At 36.9% G+C, this 12,419-nt stretch overlaps 1 protein-coding gene across 4 annotated transcripts in view; it reads right to left on the bottom strand.

Annotated features, from left to right (window-relative positions):
* Positions 1–869: 869 nt before the first annotated feature.
* Positions 870–12,419, bottom strand: part of DNAH3 (dynein axonemal heavy chain 3) — a 63,338-nt gene continuing 51,788 nt past the window's right edge. For all 4 annotated transcript variants that reach the window (XM_035339077.1, XM_035339076.1, XM_035339078.1 and 1 more), the window contains 10 exons: positions 9,512–11,653; positions 8,036–8,261; positions 7,449–7,693; positions 6,473–6,589; positions 5,264–5,418; positions 4,129–4,296; positions 3,600–3,742; positions 2,822–3,026; positions 1,676–1,813; positions 870–1,492 (listed from right to left, as the gene is read on the bottom strand). In XM_035339077.1, the coding sequence (XP_035194968.1) occupies positions 1,139–1,492; positions 1,676–1,813; positions 2,822–3,026; positions 3,600–3,742; positions 4,129–4,296; positions 5,264–5,418; positions 6,473–6,589; positions 7,449–7,693; positions 8,036–8,261; positions 9,512–11,653 (3,893 nt within the window). In that variant the 3' untranslated portion in view covers positions 870–1,138. The remainder of the gene's footprint in view (positions 1,493–1,675; positions 1,814–2,821; positions 3,027–3,599; positions 3,743–4,128; positions 4,297–5,263; positions 5,419–6,472; positions 6,590–7,448; positions 7,694–8,035; positions 8,262–9,511; positions 11,654–12,419) is intronic.

The following is a 12,419-nucleotide window of genomic DNA, read 5'->3' as shown; positions in this document are numbered from 1 at the left end:
TAAAGCTACATCTCTGACTTTGTGAGGCTTCAAGCAAGTCATTAAAATGCTGCAATTTGGGCAATGAAAAAAAAAAAATACAAGACCTGAAATTAGTGGATGTTAATGCATTTGTTTTGTTTTGTTTTTAAATGCTTGCCTTGATCTTTGTGTTTCCCTTGTACTGTGTGTACAAAAAGTCTAATGATCCATCTTTAGTACCGTCTTGGCATGCTGTGGGGATTAGTTAATGACTACATAGCGCTTTGAAGATGTTCAGGCTATTTTATTTTTAATTAATGTTTGCAAGCTACCTTGAGCTTCTCTGATGAAAGGCTTAAGTACAAAATATCAGGTAGTTTATTAGTCTCACATGCAAGAGGGCCAGACAAAGAAGTGAACTGAGACTATGGGAGAAAGGAAACATAGCTCCATTTATCAGGCACCTGGGATATGTATGTAAGTAATACTGAAATTAAAAAGTTAAAAAATTATGAGACAACTATACTGCTCTGAGAAATGGCAGGTTCCCAATGCATGTGGTATATAGAATTCTTCCGTGGAAATTCTGAGGCACGTGTTCAAGGAATGCCAGATATTATAATATTATAATACAGCTCTGGCAGTTAATTCTAGTGGAGGATTAGTTTTACATGTTGAGAGCAGTCTATGCTTGTGCTCCCTCCTTGCTCTATATACTCCTGGGACACAGAAGTTGTAGGCAAATCCAGGGAGTCCTATTTGCAAGAGCTCTGGATTAGATTCCCATTAAAATTAGCAGTAAAACACTCTGGGCCCAATTTCACTGGGGGAAAAAAGGCACTATGACAACAGCAAGCTGATAATGTAAGAATTTCACAAGATTTGCAATAATGTGGGTGGCACACAGCTTGATGGGAGTTCTGTTTATTCTGATGTATTGCAAGACAAAGCACAGGCCTTTGAAATAAGTTTCTGTTTCCAGTGTTCTATTTTCACTCACTCCTATCTAGTGGCTGAGAATGGCTAAAAATCAAAGGAAATTGGGAGCTGCTTTAAAGACAGCAGGAGGTAGTGATGTTTAAAAACAAAACAAAACAAAACAAAACAAAAAAACAGCCATTGGGGAGTAAAGTGTATCTTTTAATTACAAAATATGAGTGTTTTGACTTGCATACTCTCAGTCATCTAACTGGCATAGTGCTGCCACACCTCGATTTATCCAGTGTTTCTGGGGCTTGTCTGAAGGGAGTTCAATTGAGAGAACATAGTTGGTTGAGTGGCCAGTAGTGGATAAGACACCTCTTCTTGCACTTGTCTTGTATACAGGGCATGAATAGATATTCATATGATGAAATCTGGAACTTTCTCCAGGTTTCAGCCAAATTATGGGTAAGGAATCATAAAGGATTTTTGGAAGTGATTCTCCAATCACCAAGGATTCTCTATCCCATCGTGCACCTTCCAAAAAAAGGCCTTTTATATAAGCTCCATTTTCCGGCATTTTTTCCATTGTGTTCTCCTCTTTCATCACCTGGAATGATGAAACAATTTGCTTTATTTTATTTTTATCTAGAGTATATTAAATCCTGTAAGTGATAATCTGAAATTACTCATTTAAATACAATTTCTTTTCATTTGAAAACTCTATTCCCTGCTGCTTCAGAACATGTTTCAAGCTGTTCAAGATAAGCAGAATTCCTCTTCATTTTCTTACCTCAAATTCAAATCCAATATGGTCAATTGGTATGGTGTATTTTCTGGCATAGTTTTGTAAAACTCCTGTCAAAAAAGACTGTGTGAAGTAGAATCCTGATAGCCAAAAGACTGTGGGTGGCCCATTGATGACCCAGTCCTGAATATGGAGAGAAAAAAAAAAAAAAAAAAAAAAAAAAAAGAATTAAAGATACATTTTGTGGCTTCACTTTGCAAATTCACCAGAAAGGGTTGTCTTTTTCTGAGACAGAGTCAAACAGCACAGTAAGATCTAAGCCTTGATTGGAGCCTCTGAATACTACCATTAGGTATATATTTATATATTATAAATTTATATTATATATGCATATTTATATATATGGTATATATATTATAAATTACATATATATATGTTTGTGTACATATGCATATACACATGTATATACACACACAAAAATGCACACTATATGTATACACGCACACATATATATATAATGTTGCCCCTAAATATATATGCAAATTACCAAAGTCAGTTATTTTAGATGGTAACAAAAATAATTACTCATTCAACAACTGGAACTCGGCACTACTGAAAGAAATTTCAAAAAGTAGCATAACAATATTATGGTTATAAATAATGTAAGTCTTCACTGAGACGGTTGTCGCACACTGGAACAGGCTCCCCAGGGAAGTAGTCACTGCACCAAGCCTGTTGGAGTTTAAGAAGCGTTTGGACTGTGCACTAAGTCACATGATCTATAATTTTTGGTAGACCTGTGTGGTGCCAGGAGTTGGACTCAATGATCCTTATGGGTCCCTTCCAACTCAGGATATTCTATGATTCTGTAAGTCTAGATGCTAGTCAGCAATAAGCAAACAAACTCAAACAAAATAAAATGCATCTTCTAGAAGTAGAAAAATTGAAACTACTAAATGCTGCGCTGGACTAGCACCAAAGAATATATTCCTGGACTCCCCCTGCAGAGCAGTGGCCCAGCAAATTCCAATGCTATTAATGCAGTGTGTACTTGGTCATGAGTGTGTGCAAATAGTTCACAATCTGAAGCTACTGGGGGTACTGCTGAGTGAGGACAGTACCAATACAAATTTTATCCATTCACCTTTCAACTACCCAGTCTTTAGACCTGTCAGTCTCAGTTTAGCATACCTGAAAGAAGTTCAAACGACAGAGCAAATCAGACACATAGCTGCCCAATGGCTTCAGTGATGGATAGGATTTGACAGCCCACATTGATGGCACTTTTCCCATTAGCATGCTGTTGAAAACATCTTCAAGTTCAGATGACATCAACACTTGCCCTTTGATGGCTTTGCCTAAATTAACAAGGCTGCTCCGAACAACTTCAGTAAGCCTTCAAATAAAAAAGAAATTGCCACCTCATTATTTACATACACTTTTATCTGGCTATAGACCTCCAACTCCAGCTTGAAGGAAGGGCTGATCAAAGCTCAGGAATGTACTGTCAGAAAATCTTTATCCCACATGTATTAATCAAAACTCTCATTTAACTTGGAAAAAGCAAACAAACACACACAGAAAAGAAAGATAGGGAAAATTCCCGTTCTAGACAAGAGAAATCAAATGACAAGAGTTTTAAGATTCTGACAACAGATAATGTAGTGTGTTGTGAATATAAGGGAATAGATATCACTTTAAAATAATAATGTAGACTGCTCCATCTCAACAAAACAAATTTAAATCTGATTTAAGTTCACACTCTAATAAAGTAGGTTCTGTTTCTATATTCAGGTACTCAGCTGTGGCTTTCAGGTTTTTCTAATAAGGTTCATCCAAAGCATAATCTATCATCTTAACAAGCATGTATTGTGAAAGGCTTTTAACTGCTTAAAGCTTGTCAGCAGCTAGCACTGACAAACAAGCATTTTTCTATCTTAGTAATGCAACAAAAAATATTGAACCATACCTGTTAAATCGGATCAGTTCTTGCCTAAGAACTGTATTCATGGACTCTTCATAAAGTACTGGGTATATCTTCATAACCTCTTTAACATCAAAGTCGCTTGGTAATTTGGTTAGGATGTCCTGTGCCAAATCTTCAACAGTTTTCTGAAATCACAAACTTGCCGTGAATTAGGACTTTTCATTTTTCCTATTTCTATTCCAGAAATTCCTCAAAACACTATGGACTTCATGCTTTTGCTGTATAACCACATAGGTATTTTAGTCCATTCTCCTAATGCTTACATGATCATACTCTCTTTGTTCATCATCCTGTTTGTCTCTGCATGTGCCTGCTTGCTCCTTTTCTCTTCTCAATAATTTTACATTTTACATTACATTTTACAGCCATCTACTTCTCTACACATCTACTCTCTCTTTACACATCTACACAATACTCATGTGATGAGAGGTGTTGGATTTCTCTGAGAACCAGGGCATGAGAGGAAAGGGCACCTTTCCAGGCTGCAAGTTGATCTTTCTTCCCCAGTTACCTGAGGGGACTTGCCACCTCCCCCTGCTTCTCTAGGCAAGGTCAGAAGCACTCCACTGAAAAGCTGATTAGTTTCCTGGTTATCCTTGGTGATATCTGCATTTTCATGAAGCCCAAACACTTCAGGGTGTGTTGTAATTGGTAAGCTTCTTAGGTATTCAATGTAAGACTGTAAAAGAAACATTTAAATAACAGAAATCATGCAATAATATATTCATAAATGATCAGTAACTCTAACTTTGTTAAAACATTCCCATTTAGAACCACACACATAAATTCCCAGTTAAATCATCCAGGAATTGACTTATCCAGGCTGCACAGATAAAAATAATATATATATATAAAAGTTTTGATTGGCTCAAAGACTCACTGAGAAATTGTCCTTACTACCCTCATGTAAGTACCAAGAGAAAGCATGAAAAGGAAATGTACATAAAAGAATATGCAAGGAATGTTTAACCCTTACAACTGCAGACTAAGTAAGTGTGCTCAAATCCCACCTATTTGTGATATCTATGTAGCTGGTAGAAGGGAAAAAGGGGACAGAATTGAGTATACAGAAGAGATTTAAGAAGAGAATCTTTAAGAAGAGAATCTTTAAGAAGAGATTGGACTGTGCACTTAGTCACATGGTCTGAACTTTTGGGTAGACCTGTGCGGTGTCAAGAGTTGGACTTGATGATCCTTAAGGGTCCCTTCCAACTCAGAATATTCTATGATTCTATGATGATTCTATGATACACCTGCCATTGTACCTTCTCACCCTGATCACTGCTATTAAGGCAAAAGTGGTTGCAAGAGATTACCGAACTGCCCTGTAAATTCCTTAAGCCTAACTCCTGTTGGTTTTCCAGAACTGTACTGGAAACCTGCACAGAGGTAGCTCTCTGCATCAACATGCATCAGAATATTGGAATATACTGTACATTGTTACATCTCTGTTGGTGTGAGTTAGATATTCATATTATTGTATCGATTCATATTATTGTATAGTGTGGCATGGCCTTGTGATCTCGTGTTTTGTTGTTTTGTTTGTTTGTTTGTTTTCTATTTGTTGTGTTTAGAATATAAAAGCGCAGTGTAGATAAACTTTTTCACAGTAATTCAGGGAGAATTTATTTCTGCTATCTCCTCACCTCATATGGACCATGTGGTGGTATGTAGTAGTCATCTCCAGGTGCAAGCATATACTTGTCCTGCTCTATATCCTTGCTATAGAATACAGAAAGAAGGGACAGGAGAAGCCGCCTGTCTTTATCATCTGTTACTCTTCCCCCATAGTTACATTCCCCTGCGAAAGAACAGAGAAAACCAGGATGAAAAGATTAAAGTTAATGAACAAATAAAAATTGTTTTACATTAATGCATTGCTCCAGTAAGTTGAAATCTTGAAGCTCCAGATCTTCAAAAAATTGTAGGCAATGCACTTCCAATGATTCAATGGAAATTAGGCACTGTACCACATTTGGGACTGTGAGCCCAGTCTGTGCATCTTGATGGTGAAAGATAAGGAATGCTCTGAGATGGTCTGAGAAACTGCAACTCATGCCACAGTGAATAATGGCATGTTTCAAATTACAGCTGTTTTGCTTGCAATTCTCATTGGTAAGAATTTTTAGAACTGTCAGAATCTGAACAGTGAGAGAGAGCTGATCCTTGTCTTGTTCCTTTCACACAAACTTAAAGCTGATTATGTATGCATATGGTAGAAAACAAGGGATCATAGATATACAGAAGGGGTTGGAGACAAGAAATGGGGAAGTAGTGAATGAAGGTTTTCATGGATATAAAGTACAGGAAATAGCTAAAAGCTCACAGTTATTACTTTAATCCTGCGTCCCTACTTTGTTTCTTCATAAGGCTAATTATAATAATAGCAAAAATCAGGATTTGTATTTATAGAGTTGATAAGGGAGATGTCAACAAGCAGCTGTCTTTATGGAGAAAGAGAACTGCCACAGCAACTAAGTTGTTTGTACAGGTCAACAGCAACTGCTTTGAACTGTTGAGGATAATCACATCCTATGGCAAATCACCAATGCTTACTGTGTCAGGATCTGATGTATTGATCAGCTAAGTTGAAGCAGAGGCCAATGATGTTTTTTTTAACATGTATGAAACAAAGGCAAGGAAGTTTGCTGGACCATTAGTAAGTCTTCTAGCTATATATAAGCCAAGACAGTAATCAAATCTGAGGGTTTGGGATCCAACTTGTCGTTATATGGAAGACCAAGAAAGTAAACCTGAATGGAATCCACTACATTTGTCAAGCACTCGGTTTATCACTGGACCAACTGAAAGTGCCTAGCAAAGTCAATACATGTTAGAGGGTGCAATGCCTATACCTGTTAGATATGTCAGAGCTTCAAAAGGGATCTCTTCATATTCATTCAGAAACATCTGGATCTGACGCATACTGATTCTAAGGTCAGATTCATTGAACTCGTATGGAATATTCCAACCTGTTCAATTCAGGAAAGATATACAGGGTAAGTGGTGCACTGTGCTGATAACCATTTTCAGGAAATGATGGTATTGGTATTACGCTACTACTACAGAGCTGAAGATCACAGCTGCCAGATAACACCAAGATGAAGGCCTGGCATTTACCAGGCTGTTTATTGTACAACTGAGAAATATGACTCCACAACAGTATTGTATCCTAAGGCATTATAACCAATATGCAATTAAAACATCAGCATAGATATCTGGCACTGCTCACTCCTGAAACACTGTGTCTTACCTGAAGTAGAGCACAGACCTACTCAGTACTTTCAGCTAATCTTTTGCTATCTGGAGATAATCTTACTGATATATAATTTATCTTTACAGTTGTGTTATTAACAACACACAGCAGCCACAAAACTTTGATTTCACACCAAGTAAATGTACGCACTAGCTTTGCTAAAAAAAAGTACACACAAATAAAAGCACTACTGAAGATATGTCTTTAAAGATGAAAATTTAAAATAGAACTGGATATGATAAATTACTGTAGTTAGTGATCATCACAGTATTAAATTAATAATAATTTAGTAAGCTGTAATTTAATGCAAATACTGCATGATATATTTACTTGGAAAACTGATACTTTCTAATCCTCCCCCAGGGTATCACTTTTAGTAGCTCCAAGAGTACCTTTGCCTGAACAAGAATCCCTGTAAAATAACAGCTTTTGAACTTAATTATGTTCTTTACAATACAGATTGCACACCTGCAATGCTGCTAGCAACAATATTGCCTTTTACAGAGGGTCTCCAATATTATATTTCAAAACTTCTAATCTTTTTGAAACAATATGCAAAATAATCTAAACCTTACCCAATGGGCCGAAGTTTCTCCTTTCCTGCACAATAGCATGAAAAAAACAAAGACCAAACAACAATTTTTGCCATATTTCTGGCTTTTGGCAACTGCTAAAGAATGCAGGGTCAGAGATGGGGTCATTAAGGTATGATCGAAGAAGATTCGCTCTAACCCCTTTTGGCGGTTCATTTGTCATTTTGATGCCATTCTGGAGGATACTAACAGGAAACTTTTCTGATGGATAGCTGGTTAACCACAATCTGCAAAGAATTTAAAAAAGCACATTATCAAAAAATCATTGATACTGACAAGTCCTCAATATTGATTTGCAGAAGACTAAGCTTGTTGTTTTTTTTTTGTTTGTTTGTTTTACTTCTTTAACTATAATGATAACATCTAAATTTGTTCTAAAATGCAAGCATAAAGCAGATTATATTAAACAGGTAGAAAAGATGACTTTCTGACTAGGTATCTTTATTTTATTATTATACATTAATATGAATCTTTTAAGTAGTTATTCATAAAAATTAAATTAATTTGTTTTTACCAGTGTGTTCAGCAAACAAGAAATACATAAAAGGAGCAAAATATTAAACTCCTACCTGAATTTTTCATTGGTATTCTCTGGCACTATAACTTCCTCACAGATTTTTTCCAAAGCAGGCATCCAGCTGGTTGCAAGATGGCAGTTTTGTAACACTACCCAGGTTCCATCAGTAATAGCCTGAGAAATCATTTTTGCTGCTATTGGGCCCTGCCCCTGTCCAAGTGAAATAGTCTGAATGCTTGAACCTCCCATGCCAACATCATCAGCAAATTTTAGCAAACCTATGATGGCAAGTTTCACAAGTGCAAAGAAAGACAAAATCTGTTAGAAAGTAGATCCATATTACATTCATCATCTTCAAAATGGAAAAAGTAATTGAATGTGTAAAAGTCAATAGATATTTTACTTAAATGAAAACAAAAGAAAACAACAACACTTCAGCAACCTACAAGTAGTATCAAAAGCTGTATCAGTCCCGTGTTTTTGAGGCATATGCTAAAATTTAGATGTACAAACTAATAATAAAACAAAACATAATAATAATAATAAACAGCCCTGTTAAATGCCTGCCCTTTTCTTCAGCCCCGAGTGCTCAGTTCCAGCCTGTGCTACTCCTGTCTACTTTCTCTGTTTCTTTTATAGGATTGAGCTGTGAACCAAATCTTTAGATCTCCAATACTTGCAGGGGGTGGACAGCAACTATTTGCTTGGGCAGACAACGACAGGACAAGGAAGAGTGGTTTTAAATTAGAAGAGGCGAGATTTAGATTAGAGGTTAGGAGGAAATTCTTCACTCAGAGGGCAGTGAGGCACTGGAACAGGCTGCCCAGAGAAGCTGTGGGTGCCTCATCCCTGGAGGTGTTCAAGGCCAGGTTGGATGAGGCCCTGGGCAACCTGATCTAGTGGATAGCAGTGGGGTGGAACTGCATGAGCTTCAAGGTTCCTTCCAACTCAAGCTGTTCTATAATTCTATTATCTGGCTTGAAAGTAATCCTACTGTTTTACTATCAAAGCCAGTACCTCCTGGAAATAATTCCTTATGGTACAGATCCGTATTGCAATCATTTTGGCAGAAAAACAGGTTTAAAAATAATCTGGGTGGTTATTTTTTAAAGGACATTTAACAGATGTGCTTTTAATTGTAGCCATATGCACCATTTAATTAGTAACGGGAGGAAACTTTCTGGAGAAGGGGTTGTTACAAAGACTGGAGCGACTCCCAAACACTCACTGGAGGAATTGTAATATAATCATAAATTATAAACTGATCTGGATGTTAAAAATATATGGACCTCCGAATTGCTGCTCACAGATCCATATATTTTATCACCACTTCATTCATTCCACCCACTAGCAATTTTTGTGTCATTTGCAGATGCAAATACTTGCTATTCTATCAGTGCTGTGTTGTGCTTTTAAGACGCTTTCAAGACACTTTAAGAATCAGGTGAAGGGGCTTACACTATTTTCAGTTTACTAACATTCAATGTCATTTAATGAGATAAAAAATGATTTTAAGTATCAATCTCACCTGCCATAGGATCAGCACCTGGTGATAACACAAAAATCAAAGGAGCACAACAATTGGAATCATTGTAACTTCTTCCAAGATCAAAAGTAGGTGGTTCAATAAATGTTCTTCCCATATTTTCTACAATGAACTCCTGCACTGCTGGAACAATTTTGTCAGGTCTCAAACATCTGAGAATAACCATGCGATCTAACCCCATCAACATACTCCATGCATCTGGGAATTTTTCTTCATGGGGTCTTACAGAGTCATATATTAGTTTCCACTTCAAAAAATTTTCCTTTACATGTTCCATTAGTCCCTTAAGGTTTGTCAGAGAAGATGCACGTACGAGCTCAGCCCACGATTTGTCAGATAGCCAATCTGGAGCTGGATTGGGATGAGGATTATCAAGAGCAACACCTCCTGTCAGTAGGAAACGCCAAACTTCATCATCTATTTGGTCTTTTCCCTTCATAATGCCTACTGTCAGAAGGAGGGAGAATAACAGTTTATCCTTCTCAAACAGTGAACGACAGACATTATTATAGATGCTTACTGTGAAATGCTCAATTATATTTTTAACTCTCTCTTCTAGATCTTCACTCTTTTGGCTTTTAGCAATAGATTGAACATACAAGTTAATGAACCAAATCAATGAATACTGGTACATAGGTTCAATGTTTGCCAGATCAGAGATGCAGAAGAAGACAACAGCCGAATGAACAGCAACTGGTTTATACCCTACTCTAGTAGAATCTATTTGCATTTCAGTTGCAGAAGCAATTTTTTGCTTTTCAGAAATTTCTTCAGATAATTCTTTGGATGAAGACAAAATATTAATTGCTGTTTCATCTTCTAAAATATTTCCCTCTGACTTGGAAAGGACCTCCAGGATTTTATCTTCTATTTCCTTTAATTGTTTCTTGTTGGCTGCACTTTCTACAATCAGTTCATTTTTCTTTTCTTCTAGTTCAGGCTTTTCCTTTGCAGCTACAATTCCAAGAAGTTGGTCCTGAAGACCCAAAGGTGTAATCATGAAGTTGAGTAGACAAACTTTCACAGCCACTTCAGGAAGATAATGAGGATTTCTTAAGCGAGTTGTTATGTAAAACCTGAAATCTTTTGAATATTCAATTATATTTTCCCCTAATTTCATGTATTCTACTCCTTGTTGTTTGAATGTTAGCTTTAATAAAATGGGTTCTATGAAGGCATCTAATTCTTCACCAATATTTTCCAGCAAGACTGGTGTTCCAAGCTGAATAGCATTTTCTAATGTCCTAACATAATGTGTGTCAGATAATTTGATAACTGACAGCCTGTTAGTTTTCTCCATATTTTTTACCCACTTGTTAGCTTGCCTTTGAGGATCTATCATTAAAGCCCATCTTCTTGAGTTAGAAACAATTATGCCATTGTCAATGGAAAAAGAATCAATTGGCAATCCAGCAATCTGCCATTCACGGATTTTGACTGGATCCCCCAGTGTATTACTTAAGGTAAAATCACTGGAGCACGGTATGTTCTTTGCATTGCACAGAACCTGCCATTGCTTTTGACATTGTAGACGGTAATCTACAGTAAAGGCTCCCAAATAAGCCACAGTTCCTGATGATAGCAACACATCTCCTGTAAGGTCTATGTACCGGATTCTTAATAATCGTGCAGCTTCTGTCCACCTATCTTTCTCTCCACCAAGACCGCTAATTAGTTGTTCAGCTCTCACAAGCTTTTTTGAGCAGAGTTCAATATTATTTTCTAATTCTCTCTTCCGGTCATTCATGTTTTCAAAGTCATCATTCAAAGCTTGGAGGCGATCAACTACCTCCTTAAGTTCTGCTTGCTTTATTTTTAGCTTCTGCATTTGAACATCCAGTAACTCTTCTGCAGTTCTCAAACGTTCACGTTTTGGAGCAACCACTTTTGCAACACGGTCATACACCTCCATGGCTCGCACCCACTTGCATAGTCCTTCACAAGCTGATGATACATTTTTTATGACAGCTGGCTGAAAATCTGGATGATTGATAAACCTCTCTCTAATTCTCTTCATTATAGCAGGAGGAATATTATCCTTGTCATATGTCCTCAAGCTCTCGAGAAGTTTCAGATCTCCAAGAATTTTTCTAGAGGGCCCCCAGTAGTCTTCTATCATTTTACCTATATTACACATAATATTAAAATCAGGCATAAGTCATGCATGTTCAAAGTGAAAAAAATACATGAAACATAACATGAAGAATTAACATCATGATTTTGCAACAGAATTTTACTATGCTACTAGTGTTAACTAGTTTGAGAAAATCCTCCCCTAAAGAACTTCAGCATCACTAACCTATGTCATATTTATTAATTACATAATAATTCTACATCAACAAAGGAAACAAATTATTATACAATCTCTCTTATCACATATGCAAAGGTGTTATTTCCTAATCTAAGCAAGACAGTTTTGGAGGAAAGACAAATTTACAGAATTCTTATTTTCTGTTATTAAGGGTTGAACTGTGGGGGCATAAGGTAAAGAGAAGTGAAAGAAAAGAGTCTCTTTCTTTTCCTACCTCGTAAATCCTGTACAATCTCACAATAATAACATAACCCACAACAAAAGGGTTTGTTAGAGTAACTACCCATGGCAGGGGGACAGCGAGCTCCTCAAGTCAATGTCAACCTCAAAACTGGATCAAAGCAAGTTGAAGATGTGACTTTGCGCCCAGTGGGACCATATCTACAAGTCTTATGCAACAGTCAAGTGAGTACAGTATTTGACAACGGTAAAAGGAGTTCTTAGGCATTCAGTGTAGCTTTATGTCATTGCTAACAGAAATGCACTTTTTGCGCTCATGGCTGCATTGACACTAAAAGCACTTCACTAGTCCAACACTGCAGTACCTCAACCATTCCTAGGGCAAGGATAAGAAATACC

The sequence above is a fragment of the Oxyura jamaicensis genome, chromosome 14, assembly GCF_011077185.1.
Source record: "Oxyura jamaicensis isolate SHBP4307 breed ruddy duck chromosome 14, BPBGC_Ojam_1.0, whole genome shotgun sequence".
Classification (NCBI taxonomy): domain Eukaryota; kingdom Metazoa; phylum Chordata; class Aves; order Anseriformes; family Anatidae; genus Oxyura; species Oxyura jamaicensis.
This window is presented reverse-complemented; position numbering and strand designations above follow the sequence as displayed.